At 45.2% G+C, this 17,475-nt stretch overlaps 1 protein-coding gene across 2 annotated transcripts in view; it reads right to left on the reverse strand.

Annotated features, from left to right (window-relative positions):
* Positions 1 to 8,653: 8,653 nt before the first annotated feature.
* Positions 8,654 to 17,475, reverse strand: part of TMEM260 (transmembrane protein 260) — a 30,259-nt gene continuing 21,437 nt past the window's right edge. For both annotated transcript variants that reach the window (XM_017831729.1, XM_017831730.1), the window contains 10 exons: positions 17,265 to 17,305; positions 16,820 to 16,903; positions 16,329 to 16,446; positions 15,822 to 15,994; positions 14,318 to 14,489; positions 13,202 to 13,350; positions 11,707 to 11,883; positions 10,906 to 10,959; positions 10,392 to 10,482; positions 8,654 to 9,313 (listed from right to left, as the gene is read on the reverse strand). In XM_017831729.1, the coding sequence (XP_017687218.1) occupies positions 9,041 to 9,313; positions 10,392 to 10,482; positions 10,906 to 10,959; positions 11,707 to 11,883; positions 13,202 to 13,350; positions 14,318 to 14,489; positions 15,822 to 15,994; positions 16,329 to 16,446; positions 16,820 to 16,903; positions 17,265 to 17,305 (1,332 nt within the window). In that variant the 3' untranslated portion in view covers positions 8,654 to 9,040. The remainder of the gene's footprint in view (positions 9,314 to 10,391; positions 10,483 to 10,905; positions 10,960 to 11,706; positions 11,884 to 13,201; positions 13,351 to 14,317; positions 14,490 to 15,821; positions 15,995 to 16,328; positions 16,447 to 16,819; positions 16,904 to 17,264; positions 17,306 to 17,475) is intronic.

The raw sequence follows: 17,475 nt of genomic DNA on the forward strand, positions 1-17,475 counted from the left end.
CTTCTCCTTCTAGAGATCCACAAAGAGATCATGGACCCTACAAGCCTGGAATGGGGGACTCAGTGATCTCTGTCCCTAAAAACAGTGACAACGGGGGGGCTGGGACAACTTGCTCCTGTAGGTCTTGTAGGCACTACCACGGGTTATGTGATTAAATAGCAACACCGAGTTTGCAAAGCTGTCAATCCCATACCTTTCATCAGCATTTAATTCACAAAAAAAATTAAAAAAAAAAAAGCCACACCAGCCCTTAAAAGCTTTGGAGCTGCATTTCTCATGGCTGAAATAATACTTACTTACAATATGGACTCTAGCTGCTTTTTATGTAACTGCTGCTCTTAATCAGCTCAGTATTAGCAGCTCTAACCTGCTCTTGCTTGATTTATTTTATTTTATTTCTAAAACAAACACAGATTTACAATCTCTCTGATTTCCCAGCTTTTATGCCACTCCACTGAGGCGCTTTAAACATCTCATTTATCTCCCATACGTTGGGAAATTACAACCCCCCTCCTCTCCAAAACAAACAAGCAAGCAAAAAAAACCTCCAGCTAAAATCTACACAGTTGGAAAGTGTTGATTTAAACAAAAACCCTGAAACGAGAGGGGGAGAGACTAGAACATGAAAACAGACTTCTTTTTTTTTTTTTTTTTCTTGCACAGATTGAGCTCTGAGGTTGTTTGCATCAAATGTTGACTTGTTCCAAGGCAGCATCTATTTAGATGTTGTGAAACTGGAAGGAACCAGCGTGAAATACGTTTTTCAGTTGTTTGAGAAAGACTGTGCTGTTCTACTTCTTCTAGAACACGTTTCCCTCTCCTTCCCTTCCTTCCCACTTCATCCCAATTGTGCAAAGCAGGCTGGAAACACCGGGAATAATTTGAAGTATCAGGCTTTCCAAACGAGGATGGGTGAGGAGAACATGCAGGTTTCTTTTCTGATCTGTATCATTTATGAAAAAAATTCTCCCCTAATCAGAGAGGCTGATTTAAGGGTTGTGCTTGTTCCTGGAGGATGTGTTTCTGAATACTGACCGTGCTTAAGAATATCTACCCATCCTGCGCTAGCAAAAGCACTGCTGTGCCCCAACGTCCTGGTCCATTTTGATGATTGCATAATTCATTGAATTCAAGTAATTTCAAAAAAAATTATTAGCGGATTTTTAAAAAAATTTGTTGTTTTGGGCTTCTCTTGCATCTTCTCCCCAACTACCTCCTGCCTGATGCAATCACAGGATTTTTTCTATAGTATGTAAAACTAATGGGAAACTTTCTCTTCCCAGTTCCTGTTTTGCTATATATAAACCAGCAACTCGCATTTTTTTCCATTAATAAAAGGGACAATATTCCCCTCCTTATAATTTTCTTCAACGTGTTTCTTTTTTTTTTTTCACTCTGAAACAACATTTTTATTTACCCACAGAAACCCACGTAAAAACACTGCTGGAAGAACACGCTGCTACAAGGTGCATCCTCTCCCTATTAGCAGCCAAGATTTGAATTTTTAATTGAAGATATCCAAAGACCGAACCAGTTCCCTTTACTTTTAACGAGCAAACCCATCAGTTCAAGGAAACATAAAGCAGACAGAACATCAAAGTCTCCCACGTATTGATGGGGATCGGGGGGGATGGGGGGGGGGAAGAAGGAACGTTTATAAATCTAAACCTTCCATTCCAGACCACATCCCCAAATGTAAATAAGCACCAAAGCATGTTGCTACATATTTTTGCAGAAATAATTACAAACAGCCTTATCAGCGGCGGCGGGTTCGGCGTCGCACCCATCACTTATCCGTTGTGCCCTCTGCTGGATACAGCACACAAGGCAAGCAAAGATTATTTCCAATTAATTTTTGGCATCGTCCCTTGGCACCCGCGCTAGGAATGCGAAGCGTGAAATTTGTAGTAGCAGGTTTAATATTTGATCCAGCCAAAAAAATATTTTTTTTTTTGCTACAAGGACTTACCTTTGGTAGCGTTTTCCTCCCCCCCCTCCTCCTCCGCCCCGTGTTGTTCCGTTGCCACCGAGCCTTGTTTATGGTCCAAACGGGAAAAATCTGCCACCGAAACGCCATACATGGCAGGAATAATTTCATGCTGTGCAAAATTTGTTTCATTTCACATCCTGTAAGAATAATTACTTAGCATAATGCCACTTAAGCTGCATTTCTAGCTGCAAACATTAAGGAAATGGTAAAAAGCTAGATCCCGGTTGGGAGAGAGGAAAAAAAAGAGGGTATTCAGGGGTCCCCAGGGTTTCTTAAAACTAGTGGCTTTCAACACCATGGACAACGAGAAGAATTAAAATGTTATAAATGATGCAACTGAATTGAAAAGCACAATAAACCCCAATATTTTCAATGATATTCGAGGTCACCTATTTGCTGGGGACCTCCATAGGACACTGCCTTCAGAAATCAAGGACAAAACACCTGGCCCATATTGCCCACATTTCTCGTGTTTTCTGTAATTATTTGAAGGTGACAGCTGCCCAAATGGTCCTAAATAAAACAGCCAGTGAAGAAGCTGAATCCTCCCCACGTCATGTCATGGATTCCGATTTTCACGTGACAAAAAATAGGTCTCTGTAGGTCTCCTCTCTGGAGGAGAGTTGATGTGATGTGTGATGGGGTGTATTGATCAAATATCAGCATAAGTTGTGCAAAACATACATTAGCACTTCGGAGCAGTGGGATACAACATGCCAAAGGAGGTTCCGACCTCCCTCCTGGGCCCCCACAAGAGAGAAAAATCCTCTTTCATATCTAGTCAGAATTATTCATGGTTCTCTCTTCCCTTCCAGCAAAACCAAACTGCAGTCTTCAATCAAATGCAAGACTGGCATGGTCTAATTGAATTAGTTCAATTAAGTTTAAAGATCAAAATTATGATTGTGGATTTCTAAAAAAAAAATCCCATTTTCTCGATGCCAAACCACAGCTTGTAATCGAGTGGTAAATTCTCACATTTTCTTTCCCAAATGCAGGCAGGAAATCATCACTTACAGAGAACTTCTCTTACTCCAGCAACGACAACCCTCAGGCACACCAAGTATCCAGGCTGACCTTCATCTTCCTCAAGGCCACTGTGGCTATTCCTCACTCACCATCAAACCCTGGATTTGCTGTAGTTTGACCATCAAGGATTTACTGATAAAATTCACTCATAACAAGTACGTTTTTCTTGGGTTTGTTCAAATCTCCAGTTTGTTTAAAGCAGGCTGTGAAGGGTGGCTGGATAGATGGATGGAGGGATGGATGGAGGGATAGATAGATAGAGGTTGTCAATCACAGCACCACCTCCAACCAGCTCTCCACCGGCACAAATTCCCCCAGCTCCACTCATCTGAATAAAGTTATTCCAATTTACACTCATTCCTTGTTTTCACTCTGTTTCAAAAAAGCTTTTATTGAAATGTCAGCTTCGAATATAACAGGAAGTGTCAAGAGGCAGCAAGAAAGAAATAATAAATTTTAGGAAAAAGATTGGCAGCGATTTGGGCCGGCAAGTCCTTCTGGCCTAAAGAGGCAGCAGATCCTCCCTGGGGAGGCTTCATGAGCAGCAGAGTTCTTCAGATGCCATTTTTTAAAGTGGTTGTACTGCTGAATCAAAGGACATGAAAAAAAAAAAAAAGACCCCCAAACCCATCCAAACCCATGCTCCTCTCACATGCTTTTTCCCCGAAGGTCAGCAAGCTGTTGCTGTGCCTGACCAGCAGCCATGTGTTACAACTCCAGAATGTCCAAGAGCACCTAAATGCTCCCGTAGAAGGGACAACATGGTGCCACCAGCACCCCTCCACCCTCGCTGTGTGGCCCTTGGTGGCCGTGGAGCTGGGCAGGGTGTCCCAGACACCTGGCAGAGGCAACACCACATGTGCTCGCTCCGGCTTTGTCAGGAAGATCCGAACCAAACAGCCTTTCCGAGGGTGCTGACAATGATGTCTCCATCCCCTACTGCACCGTGCAGGAGCTTTAGCTGCCTGTTTGCTCACGTCAAGCTCCCAGTCCCGGAAGCCCCTGGAAAGATGGTGAGGGCTCTGGAATGGGTGGGCTGTGCCAGGGTACATAGATTGGCATCCCAGTGGCAGACGCTGTCCTTAATGTGGGCACCTTGTTTTATGAGTGCCCCGAATGCAGAGGTTGGAGAGCACATCAATGGGATTTTGTGCTCTAAAATCCCCAACTCGATGTCTTCCAGGTGGAGGTGGCCCGTGGCATTGTCACTTATCAAGTATAAGATGCTTTCATGACCTGGTAAAAGTTTTATTCTTTATTTAAAATACACAATGGGGGACATGGGGAGAGAGGGCAAGAAGACCTTAATTTGAAGACCTTCAAATTAATGCAGCATTTACCAAAATCAACATTAAAAAACAATTCACATGAGATCGTCCAAGTGCCTCCACACTGAAATACTTCTCATCCATAAATCCCATCACCAAAACCAGGAAGGACTCTAAGGCAGACAGAATTGTCCCTGGCACATGGAAACCTCAGCACTGCTCTACTTGACCCTTGAGCAGCTGCAAACAGTCAAGAACGATGGTGTCCCCTCCCAGACCATCTCCCAGACTCCTTTTGGGAAACCTGTTCCATGAGCAGGTCTCAGTAACACACACATAAGACACGTGGATTTCAACTGCATTTGGGGGTGGATCATCCTGTGCCATGCTTGGCTCTGTGACTCTCTTTTAAAGTGCAAATACAAGTTGCCAACATCCTCATGAAGGACAAGCCCAATAATTCAGCAGTTCCCTCTCTTCTTTTTTTTTTTCTAATTTTTTTTTTAAACACCACATCGTACCCCAACGAGATTTGGGGGTTTTGTTTTAAACGGCGAGGCAAAAATTTGCTGATCCTCCCCGTGGCGAAGTTACTTTCAAGTCAGCGAAAGTTCTTGGCCCGCGATGAAAAGTCTTTGCCAATTAGCGCTCAACAACTTCAATTCATCCCTCCTGGTTCAAGATGAGTAGGAACCTAATAAGGCTGCGATAAAAGGGCAAAAGGCACCGAGTACCCAAAGGGGATTAATGGGCTCTTCCATTTATTTGTCTCCCTAACAGCTGAACTGTTACAAGTATTGACGGTCTTCAAACGGGCCCGGGCGCCGGGGTCTCCAATGGCCATCCCCAGCTCCCCAGCCCCGAGGGGCGAGGGCTTCCCCCTGGGCGATGCCAAAACCAACAAAGCCCCGGGGATCAGGTAATGAAACTTCAGCTTTGCCTCCCCCCACCCCCCCCTTCTTCTTCTTTGAGATTTATTTACTGGCAGCTGACAAGGGGCAAATTCAGCTGGAATTGTGTAGTCAAGGCCCTGTCAAGCCTTCAGAGGCACCCTTATGTCGAATCACCTTCCTGACTGGCATGTCGCTGAAAAGCCCTCGGCGCTGGTCCTTAACAGCTCCCGACAGCACAAAGGACACTCCAGACAGATGCCTACATGGCATCCTGCAGCATTTTAAAAGAGAATTAGTGGTTTTAATTATGGTCGTCGTATGAAAGGAAACCATGCAAGCTCGGCAGGAGACCTTTGATCAAACCCTTTTGCCAGCACAATGCCGCGGAACTGTGACTATTCCTAGCAAGGGGCCTTTTCTCGCTGAATGACTCACCAGTGATCTTTGAATGCAGACAAGTTCCTCGCCCTCCCTCTTCATTAGCGAGCATTTCTATACAGGCCCTATATAGTGTTCGGAGTCTTGGAGCTATACAATGGGGGGGAAAAAAGAATCCCTACAGATTCTGGCCTCTACTTAGGAAGTGCTGAAGGACTCTGAGTGACTTTATTCATTAAAACAGGTTGCTATTAATTAACTGTCATAATAAAATAAAGAACTATTATTTGCATTTCTTAGTGCGTTCCCTTTAGTAATATGTATAAAAGATGCTTGTAACAAAAATGAATTTATAAGGGAGAAAAAACCCTTCAGAAGTCTTTTTTTCCCCTCTCCCCCCACCCCTTTATTTTTTTTTTTTTTTAAGGTCTAGGCAGCAGGAGACTGACTAATTATTAGGACCGGTTTTGCAAGAGAACAAATAGAGGTAAAACACAAATATGAAAGTAATTAGGAAAATGCAAAATCCTGTTTACTTGGCAACCGATTCATGCAACTGAGACTAACGAAGAGCAAATCAGCTTTGCTTGTTTGATAAACTTCAGGGTGCCACCTAAGAGGAGCTGATAAAAATTAAAGTCTGCCAGCATCCCTCTGCCTTTTAGCCAACAGGCTCAGCAACATCCACGCAACGGCTTCGTCTGCAAGCACCAGCAAATCTCATTTGAACAGGTTCAGGGGGGAGGAATTTCGGAAGTTCCATCACTGTTAAACATTTTCCCCTTCGTGGGATATCTCTGAGCTGAACACCCAGCACAGACACCTCCATCACGTGTGCACAGGATTCACATGGACACAGCACAGGTCAACACCACGGTTGTGCTTTGCTCCCTAAAAAGGCATCCCCTTTCCACTGCCCTTCACACCTGGGAAGGCTTTTTTGCCACTGGGAAAGTTCTTATTGTAGTTTCCATCCCTGTTTATTGCAATATAGGATGATACACTAGTCAGTGCAGGCTGCAGGCTGGGATACAGCCCCTCTTTTCTCCGGAGCAGATAGTGGAATCCACAAAAGCTTCCAATTATTTCAAGACTATGCGGCTAAGGAGGGGCATCTCATCAAGATAAAGAAAACCCTCGGCTCAGTATATTTGCTTGAATGGATTTTCAATAATGCAGGTAACAAAAGCATTCAAAAATTGGATTCCTAATGCTTTTCTGCCAGGCTGAAGGACTGGTTTGGAGAAGGGAGAAGAAAGCCAGCCCTGAGAAAGCTGCACAGAGGAATGTATGATATTCCCCTGCTCTGTGCAAACACTTCTGCAGAGATTGAGAAGAAGGAAGAGATTTAAGTGAGGCACAGCCGACCTGAAATGTAGTAAATTACAACACAAAGAGTTAAAATGACACCCCTGAACTGCTCCTCTTCCTTCTCACCCCTCTGCTTTGTGGCTTTGCAACCCAGCAGCTGCAGTTTTCCTCCTTTTCACTGCTCATTTCTCATCTGCTGTTTGTACAGGAATGGTTTATAGCAGTGACAGGGGGAATAGCTATGGAAGTCACACTACAAAAAATAAATCAGAGTGAGAGGGTGAAAAATAAAGGACGTTGTTGTGCAACTGGAGTTAAGAGATTCTTAGAATATCAGCTTGATTTTTACACAGGAAGCATCCAATGAAAAGTTGGGAAAATCAGCACTTGGAGAGAAAAAGAGAAGCAGTCCACTTTTAAAAAGATCTATTAGGAAGAGGGGCCACATGTCCCTACACACACCTCAAAACTACAGACCAACAGAGCATCCACCTGCAACACCCCTCACTCCTGCCCACATCCCAGTCTGCTCCTCCAAGCCTCGGGGAAGCTTCCGGAGGTGCCATTTGATAACATGAACTTTACAGACTTACTTCTTTCTCCTCTGAAAATTTTACTAGTCCAAATGAAACCTGGCCTGGCAGCAATTTCTCTCCTGCAAAACACTGGGTTGAGACCTCACAGAACCACAGAACAAAGCATGACAATTCGGATGAACACAGCTCTCAGTGACACCACCAGACTTTTGGGTCTGCCTTAAGCATTTGAAATACAGATTAACTGAAAACATTTTGAAAAACATGCTATTTTATATCTCTTCTTTTTTTTTAAACAAGTAGCTGAGCTCTTGTTAACCAAGCCCCTTGGTTTTTGGGCTAGACTGAAAAGCAGGATGGATTCACACCTGTTCTTTTGGTTAAAGCCCCTGATATCTCTAAAACTGCAGTTCTGGAATCTCCAGTACTCATGAGGATGTGGCAGAGTAGATGAGCATTATGGGCTCACACAGAAATAGAGGCCACAGGACAGATGCCATGAACCACAGGGAGAGCAGTGTCCCATGGGAGCTGCTCTTGTGTTCCCTTGTGAGGCCTCAGGACCACAGACCCTCCACCCCAGGTGGAGGCAGTGCAGGAGGTGCCAAACTGCTGCCTGCAGAGTCACAGTGCTCTGCAAGAGAAAATACACAAGTTGCTTGCTCACTGTTGGAAAACTAGAGCAATAAGGTCTATCCCCCCAAAAAAACCCCAGTGTAATGAAAAAAACATCCCTGCAAAGCAAGGGGTACCTAAAAGGGGGTACCAGTACCTAAAGGGGCTCCGAGAGAGCTGGAGAGGGACTGTTTACACAGGCATGGAGTGACAGGACAAGGGGGTTTGGCATCAAACTGACAGAGGGCAGGGTTAGGTGGGATATTGGGAAGAAATTCTTGGCTGTGAGGGTGGTGAGACACTGGCACAGGTTGCCCAGAAAAGCTGTGGCTGCCCCATCCCTGGAAGTGTTCCAGGCCAGGTTGGACAGGGTTTGGAGCAACCTTGCATAGTGGAAGGCATCCCTGGCCATGGCAGGGGGGTGGAACGAAATAGTATTTAAGTTCCCTTCCAACCCAAAATATTCTCTGATTCTCTGATTATGATGCCCCCCTGGGCACAGGCACAGCCAGGGCACAAAGCACATTCAAAATAGGCTCCCGTGAGGGCACCATCCCATATCCTTGTCCTGAGGGAAACCCACCTAACCACGCTGTCCCGTGACCATAAAACACACAGACACAGAACAGCAAATGAAAAATGGCTGTAGAAAACCTCTTGGCTCAGTAACAGAGGAAACAATTAAATGCTAAATACATTTTTACATCTATAAAGGATGCTGCACTCATTAAAAAAAAAGATAAATGTTCATAGTACAACAGAATCACAGGTTCCTTTAAGAAGAAAAATTTTCCTTTTTGAAACCCAGTAATTTTTTTAGTGATGAATCTCCCCCCCCGAACCCCCAAAGTTCATTTGGCAACAGCGACCAAAGACCAAACATCAACATGTTCCTGCACACTTGATTTCCTCAGTTCTGTCACCTTTTAAAACCATTCTCATGTTGTCAAGGACTAACTCAGATGTTAAGCCTTGACTTCAAACTTCCAGCCCTCCAGCAGGCGGGTGGGGGACCAGGCGCTACCCAGCTCCCCGCCTCAGGTCTGCTTTCCTTTTCCTCAGCCCCTGCAGCTCTTTCTGCAGGTGCTTCACAGCCTGCAGGATGTCCTGGCGCTGGGGATCATCCTCTGCTTTCTCGGTGTACAGCAGGAAATGTTTCACAGTTTCAGAGAGCAACGTTTCGGGATCCACGTCCCCCCGACGGAGACGCAACATCCTCTCGCAGGCGATGGCGTAGTTTTTGTGCCAGTTCACCGGGTGATTGGGATGAGAGTTGACAATTTCTTTGTATGACTGTTACAGGAACAAAACAAAAAAAACAAAAAAGAAGGGGGGGAGGCAAATTAATTGAACTAAGGGGACCAACAGCTCTTAACAGTGTTTCAAAACTGCCCGTGAAGGAACAGATGCTATTTAGAATCGTCCAAGTCCAGAGTCGGAGTATTTCTGTAATTCACTCTGTGTTTGCCATTCAACAGCATGAATCAGAAACCCATGGGGGGCTGAAACGTTTCCCTTCCGACAGCAGCTGTTTGTTTAGAAACATTACAGATGATGGTGATAACCCCACGGCACATTATGTGCTTCCCCCAGAGAGGTGTTACACCAAGCTGGGGAAAAAAAAGAGGTTTAACCGCCGCGCCTGGAAGACATTTATCCAATATTTCAGGAGATCAGGACGTCTTCCACAGGACTTAAGGAGTCTGTTGACTTGAGAGGGAATATTCATAAGCTCAACAGCAGGCACGTGCCTGAGAACTTTGCAGAACAGCAAAAAAATCACAGCAAAATGGGTAAGAATTAAGGAAACTATTTGTTGACTCTCTGCTGGGGTGTGAAATGCTGCTCCTCTCTGCTGACACACACTGATCACTTCGTGCATCTGTTGGCATCTCAGGCAGTCCAGTATTTCCAGAGATACCTACACCAGCTTATGGGTGTTATTCTTTGGTGTGAAATGCAGCAGAATTAATTTGCAGTGAGAAGACTGTTGGATTTTATACTTGCTGGCTCAGACGCACGACTGTGTAATGACAGAGGGGACAAGTGCATAGGGGGAACTTCAGGACAAGCAATCTCTTGGCATGGGTTTGGAGCCCAGCACAGACAACATAATTATAGCAAAAGCAGGGTGTTGACTGGTTAGCTTTTGGCATCCTCTGTGACCGAGGGGGCAAGTAGGAATGGATAAAATCCCCGAGCAAATCTCTTTGAATCGGCTGTGCTCCCAGTTTGGATAAACAAGGGGAATGCAGATTACAGGGCCTGTATGGAAACACATTTCTGTGGAGTCAAGAAACGAAAAAGAAAAGGGAAAAAAATAAATGATGGAGGCTACAGGGAGCGTTCCTAACCCAAACAGATGACTTACGTTGTATGCAAATGTGTAAAGTTGTGATTTCATTTCTGCAGTCGCACTGGCACTCTCCGCAAGGTCGAATATAAAGAAAGCTGTTTTCATCCTGGGAAAACAAGAAAAACTTCCATGTAGTAACTGCTTAATGCAACCAGCTCACATCATGTGGTTATACACATTTTCAGCACGGCTATCCACGTATGGGACAGAACCAGCACCTCCATTTGAGTCATCAGTGACACAAATTTCTATCCATGATGTATTTTCTCACCCCAAGCCCCAACTGCTTTCTGCTCCTTTGAAATACTTTGAGTAGAACCTTTAGGGGAACAAATCGAGCACTCTCCTGAAGGCTTTGCTGGAGTCCTTGCACGCTTCACCTCATCCTGCCAGCCTTTTCCTTCCAAAGCTTGGCACACGTGGATCCAATAAGGCCATGCCCCATCAAGCTGCCCGCTTTGGTGTGTGTTTCCACACCAGTGAGCTGGCATTGCCCACTGGCTGTTGGAAGGGAGCAGTGGAGAATTACCTGGCTTGCCACATCTCCTCGTTGGCAACAGCTTCCCAGGAAGAGGGACTGAAACTAAATGGGAATGAGAATAAAATTCAGCCGTCAGATCCATGTCACTTTGCTTCACCCACCACAGCCCTTCTAACCCAGGCAGCTACAGACCTCCCAAGCAGAAGAAAACCTATCATGAAGCCTATGGCTCTGACAGCAGGGAGTTCAGCTGACCCTCTGTCATTCATAAACCTTATTCCACTCTCTCCACAAAAGGAGCCTCTGGCATATCAGGTGCTTCACAGCACCCCAGTTCTCGAAGTGAGAGATTTTTTTTTTTTACCATGGCAGATCAGTCTATGACATTTAAACCTTTGGATGTCTCAAGTCCTCAATGATTTTAGCTCCTGTTCAAGTTTTAAGGCCAAATCTGAAGCTGATACTTGACTAGAAATGTCCTCGCTATATTTCACACTAATAAAAGTCATAGATCATAGAATGGTTTGGGTTGGGAGGGACCTTAAAGACCATCCAGTTCCAACCCCCTGCCATGGGCAGGGACACCTTCCACTAGACCAGGCTGCTCCAAGCCCCATCCAAGCCCCTGGCCTTGGCCACTTCCAGGGATGGGGCAGCCACAGCTCCTCTGGGCAACCTGTGCCAGGGCCTCGCCACCCTCACAGGGAAGAATTTCTTCCTTATATCTACTAAAACACAAACCATCATGATCCTGGCTCATGTTAATTCCTGCAACACTGCAGAGGATGTGACAGTGCTGCTGGCAGAAGAATGATGAGAGGAAGGAGCAAGATCTTCTCTGCCTTGTACCTGCCATAGTCTTCAGTCCAGTTATAGAGATTCCTGGTGAGACGAATCCATTCTCCTGGGTCAAACACAACATTGGAAGGAACCAACTTCTCACACGTCCCCCAGGGCCAGAGTGAATGGCTCCTTCTCCAGGTTGAGTCACCTTCATGAAGACCTATGCAGACAAACACCTCCTTACTGCCAAAAAAACCCAAGAGAGAGCAATTGTGAAGCTGTGCCAGACCTTGGGCCACCCCATGTCCCTGAGCAAACCACACACACAGTGTTTCTTAAGTTAACAACTAAAATATCCGAAATTGTTGTTGAATTTGAGTATGAAAAATTTCCATCCAGTGAAATCCTCTTTGGGAATATTTTTGTTCCAGTATTCAAGACCTCAAAGAGAGACTAAGGCAATGTACAAACCTACCCTTGGGGCCAAGCATTGACACACATGGGGAAACTTTCCTGTCACAAGAAGTGGTGGTTAACCTCTTGCAAGAAACAAAGAAGCTTTTGAAAGGTGTCACAGGGTGAGTTTGCTTCCCGTGATCTCTGTTAGTGATATAATTTTGTGCATGAAATTAAATCTTGAGGTTAAATTTTTGGTTGAGGTGTGATAGGAAGAAGAAAAGACATTGGTAAACAAATTCTCTTTTGTGCTTTTTTACTGAAACAGGGTCATACTGGAGACTGAGGGTTGGCTTTTACATGTGGATCTAAGTTGTGCAGCACAACTCTTGCTGTGGCACAGACACCTGTCCAGACCATCTCACATCAGAAAGTGCACATTTTGGACCAGCTTGCAAAACAGCTCTTCTGCTGCAAGCGAATACCCCATCTGGCATTGCCCATCTTGTGCAACCAGCACAGGTGGCACATCCTCTCCCCTCTCCTGGACCTCACGAACATGCCAGAAGCCGTAGGAGAAGTCCATTTCTTCCTGACAGCACCTGGCTCTGCTCTTCTGCCTCCCCACCCTCGCCAGGCTCACCCCGGCTACTCTAAATGCAGATGCTATTCTTATTCATGTGAGTATCTAATCCTTTCTCCACTCTTACTAAGCTATTTTTATATGATGATTATTCCTGGAATACATTCATTCTATGCTAATCAGTTGGCCACAATGTTCACAAAGGAGAAGCAGCAGCAATTTGCTCTCCAGACATCGTCGTTTTGAGTGCAGGGGAACTGTTCCTTTTTCTGTGATGAATTGTATCAACAACAACAAAAGAAATGATCAGTAAACACTCTGATCATCACCTTCTTATTTTTCCCTCCTAAAAACCAAACCAGGCTCAAAACAACAGGCAACATTATATCCGGATGGAGTTACTCCTGCACAGATATTTGCTTTAATTGCAAGAATAATCTCGCCACCAGGGAAGAAGTCAGTGGAGAAAATTGGTCTTTTGGATGCAGTACCAAGCTGTTCCATAAACAATTTGTAGGGGGAAAAAAAAAAAAAGAGGTCGAAGATTTTAGGAGAGCTGTTACATATGAAAGAAATGCTTACTGTTTATTTACTTTGAGGAAACGATGGAGATTAAAAGCAAGTGTCCCGTCGGGTAATACTCCTTCCACAGGATTCCACCGGTGCCCAGGAAAATAAATGCCAGGTAAATGCTTTGCCAGCTTGGGTAAATACCACTCATAAGTCATCATCTATCAATAAAAAAATATTGCCATACTTAAAAACAAGAATTCAAAGTTTTCATCCCTTTTACATCCAGAAGAAATGGGGTTTTGAGGGAGTAATGACTGTTTGCTCAGTGAAGTCACCTCCCGTGCCAGCAGTGGCTGCGACCGCACCACCACACTGGGTCACCAGTTTGGTTTCTGATCAGAGGCACGTGGTCCTCACTCTAACACAAAACAGAGACACAACAGGGATTTGGTTTGGTTAAACACGAGGTTTTGGGTTTGGGGCTTGCCAGCAAGTCACAAACTCTTGTTGCAAAGCCAAGCGCGAGGATGACGTGGTGGCAGAAATGTAGGTGTTCTGTTCCGTAAGAGGGTTTTTGTTTTTTTTTATTTTCCCATCGCTCAGTGAAAAAGGGAAGAGTGCAAACATCACCCAGGGACACACAGCACCTCAATCTTAGTGTAAAAAACGGGGACAGAAGTCTGCAAAACCACCAAGGTAACAGAGGGGATGCAGGGAATGAGCCTCAGCATGGTAAAGACCTCAGGAGAAACCCGAAAGCTGCATCATCCATGGGGCAACTGCTGCCCTTCTGCCCTCCAGGCTGATCCCAGAAGTCTTCTTCTGCCCCAACATCTGTATTTTGGGGAAATTGCAGAAAACAGCTGGGACAAACTTCCTCAGCAAGGCAAACACCAGCCCTGTGGCACATCTGGATATCTGCAGTGATGAAGGAATTTGGCTTTCCCATCTCTCTAGCCACTATTGCCTCACTGGTGGCTTTTTGGGCTTGAATGGGCCTTGCACACCATGCTCCATCCTAGGGCTACCCACAACCCTTTTAAAAAATATCAATTTTATTTATTTCCACATAATGAGTTTTATTTGAACAACGAGACCCCCTCAAGGAGATAAAGGAACAACCGAACTTTTGCTTCCTGTTTCAATCTGCCTGATGACTCTTTAAGCAGCACTTTCTGAACCTACCTCCTGGTCCACTAAGGTGATATCTGGCCTCATCCCTTCGCAGTAATGAAGGTAACGAAGAGCATTCCCAGGTAAGTCTCCTCTCAGCAGGATCACTGCACCCATGGGCATAGAGGACAGCAGATTCCTTGCAAACTTGTCAACAACATAGTTGTTGCTCTGATCACAAGCACTAAAGAGAACAGATAAAAACCAGTATCTTAAAACCAGGTACTTGCATGGCTTTGCATATCTTCAGAACAATTTTATGCAAGAGGCAACCACAGAAATCCACCCTAGTCAGATCTTGCTGGAAGCATCACAGAATCACAGAATGGGAAGGGAGGGAAGGGACCTTAAAGCTCATCTTGTTCCACCACCCCTGCCATGGGCAGGGACACCTTCCACCAGACCAGGTCGCTCTAAGCCCTGCCCAGCCTGGCCTTGAACACTTCCAGGGATGGAGCATCATCAACAACTTAATCATTCCAACTCAATCATCTCCATTTCCAGAGAAACTGAGATATAGAAATGAAACGTTTAGACAACAGTCCCCCAGAAACCAGAACCACAGACATAAGCCACTACAGTTTAGCCAAAATACACACTCATTGCACACCTTCACCTTAAGTCTGATTCTTTTTATTGGGCTAAACCAAAAGTCTTACTTGTTGGTGCTGGAAGTGCCAGTACAACGATGGTTCTGTAAAGTACCTGAAATCTTGCTCATCCTTTAATGTTTTAATTAAGCATTAGAAGTGCTTTTAATTAAGCATTAAAAAGCCAAGTTTTTGTAGCATCAGGTAGAAGCAGATTTACATCACCTGAGATTATATCCTTTTTGTTACACATCTGTGTGTGCACACAGTGGACTCAAGAAGAGGACACTCCATGACTTGGCTCAGGACATGAGCTATGACTGGCTCAGGACATGAGCTATGACTGGCTCACCTACAGACAAGCCTTTGGAAAAGATGTGTGCAAAGGAAGAATTCCTGAGGATGAAGTCTATGCTTCATTGGTCAACCTCTACCTGAGCACCCCTACTAGGACACTGATTCCTATCCAAGTGACTGCAGGCGCTTGTGGGATAAGGAAGCCCCACACTTCAAAAGGGAAAAAAAAATAGAAAAAAAACACAGGGCACAAGGAAACCTGAAGGAAAGCAAGAGAAGTTCAGGTCAAATGAATTCTGCCAACCTGCTTAGGAAATAAAGCACAGATTTACAAGCAGGTTTTTTTAGAAGTTTAAGTATCTACAGAGTTTTCTTCCTTCAACCTACATGACACCCATATTTACAGCCTGGAGCTGGTGCTTGGTGACCCTGAGGGAGAACAAACAAGGGAGTCCTGCAGGCTGTGACCATGCAATCTTAGGTGGGATGTGAGAAGTGCCTTTTCCACTTCCTGACATGGACAGAAACCCCAGGAGCAGGAGTGGGGGGTTCACAGGAGCACCCCAACTGCACAGCACCCCACAGCCCTGCGGGGCTGCACCAAGACACGTGCCCAGGGGACTTCTTACCTGTAATTTGTCCAAACTTGAGAAGCAACAAGAGCAAGGGCAGAGAGCCACTCCAGCCAGGGCAGCACCCGGCTGCCCTCCAGCACGGTGTTCCCAAGGGAGGTGAGGGTTGCCAAGCCCAGCCCTGCCAGCACAGCCACCACAGCACTGCTCTGCAGCCAGAACCGCTCCACCTGGGACACAACACCACAGAATCCCAGAACTGGAACTGGAAGGCACCTTAAAGTTCATCTCATTCCAGCCCCCTGTCACGGGCAGGGACACCTTCCACTAGCCCAGGTTGCTCCAAGCCCCATCCAACCTGGCCTTGAACATTTCCAGGGATGGGGCAGCCACAGCTTCTCACAGACCCTATTTCTGTGTCCCCAGAAACAGAATAAGTAGATATATTTTTGTACCTTATGCAGCTTCAAAACAACTATCTGCCCCCTGGTTAGGTGGTTTTAAGGTTTTTAATGTTTCTGCCAAAAATTAACATGCCAGACCAGTTTTTAGAGTGCAACTCACCACGCCTAGAAACAGAGGCTTTGTAACATCCAAGTTTGCTCTCCAAGCGAAGAAAAGGGAATAAAGACAAAGCATTCCAGTGAAGAGCCAGATCACAGCTGATTTCTGCTGCCTTGTCCTATAAAAAAAGTAATGTATCACTCCTGAGGCACGATGAAAATCAAAACAGAAGCTACATGTGCTTGAAAACCACTAACTCTTTGCACACCCAAATGCATTTAATACAAGGAGCTGATGAGCCTTTCTTTACCTTTGCCATTTATAAAACTTCTGTTTTCAAAGCACAAAACCCACGAAGATTTCAGGATATTTAAGCTTGCCACCTACAAAGCCACAGGGTTAACCAGGAGTGTAGGGATATTTTGCTCTCACAAACAGATGACCACAGCCAACTGCTGCAATTTTTGCCCCAGCAAGGAGAAGGTAAAACAAGCTGCCCACAAAGCCAGTGAGAAAGTGAATATCAAACCAAATATTCTCCTCCTACTTACAGCAGTGCTGTGCTCACACAGGCCACAAGTGCCAGGGCAAGGACGGGAAGGGAGAGCTCCGACTTCATCTGTGCCAGCTGGAAACTGTGGAGAAATTAGTGCATGGATGTGCCACCCCCTAATCACCCCTTGCACTCAGGTAAAGTGTCAGGAGAAACTGGGAATAAGCACAACATAACATATTCCCAGTCTTCTGTGATTAAGTTTACCAGAAACGGGAACAAGTCTGGTTTACGTGGCAGGATTTTGAAAGAAAAATCACCGGGGAGGGGGATCCAGCATTTCAATGGCAAAACAAACAGGCATGCATGTTGTCCCTGTGACACACACCAGGCCTAGCTCTGGATCAAGACTAGGAAAAGAAGGACAGGAGCCACTTTGGCCAAAATACCAGCAGCAGCAACAGGTTCCTCTCCACTAAAAGGCATATCAAGATGTTACTCACAGCAGCATCTCTCTCATACTGGATCCTGTCTCGGACTTGGCCTGTATTGAAAAGAAAGAAGCACATGAGAAACCTACACACTGACTGAGTATCACTGGGACAAGGAAAGTCTTTCAATTTTCTCTTTGCAAAAAGGCAGCAAGCTCTACTCAAACCTTCATTGCAAGATATTCTCCCACATTCCTGTTTTATGTGATGGGTTTACTTCCTG

The sequence above is a fragment of the Lepidothrix coronata genome, unplaced genomic scaffold (assembly GCF_001604755.1).
Source record: "Lepidothrix coronata isolate B3197 unplaced genomic scaffold, Lepidothrix_coronata-1.0 Scaffold196, whole genome shotgun sequence".
Classification (NCBI taxonomy): domain Eukaryota; kingdom Metazoa; phylum Chordata; class Aves; order Passeriformes; family Pipridae; genus Lepidothrix; species Lepidothrix coronata.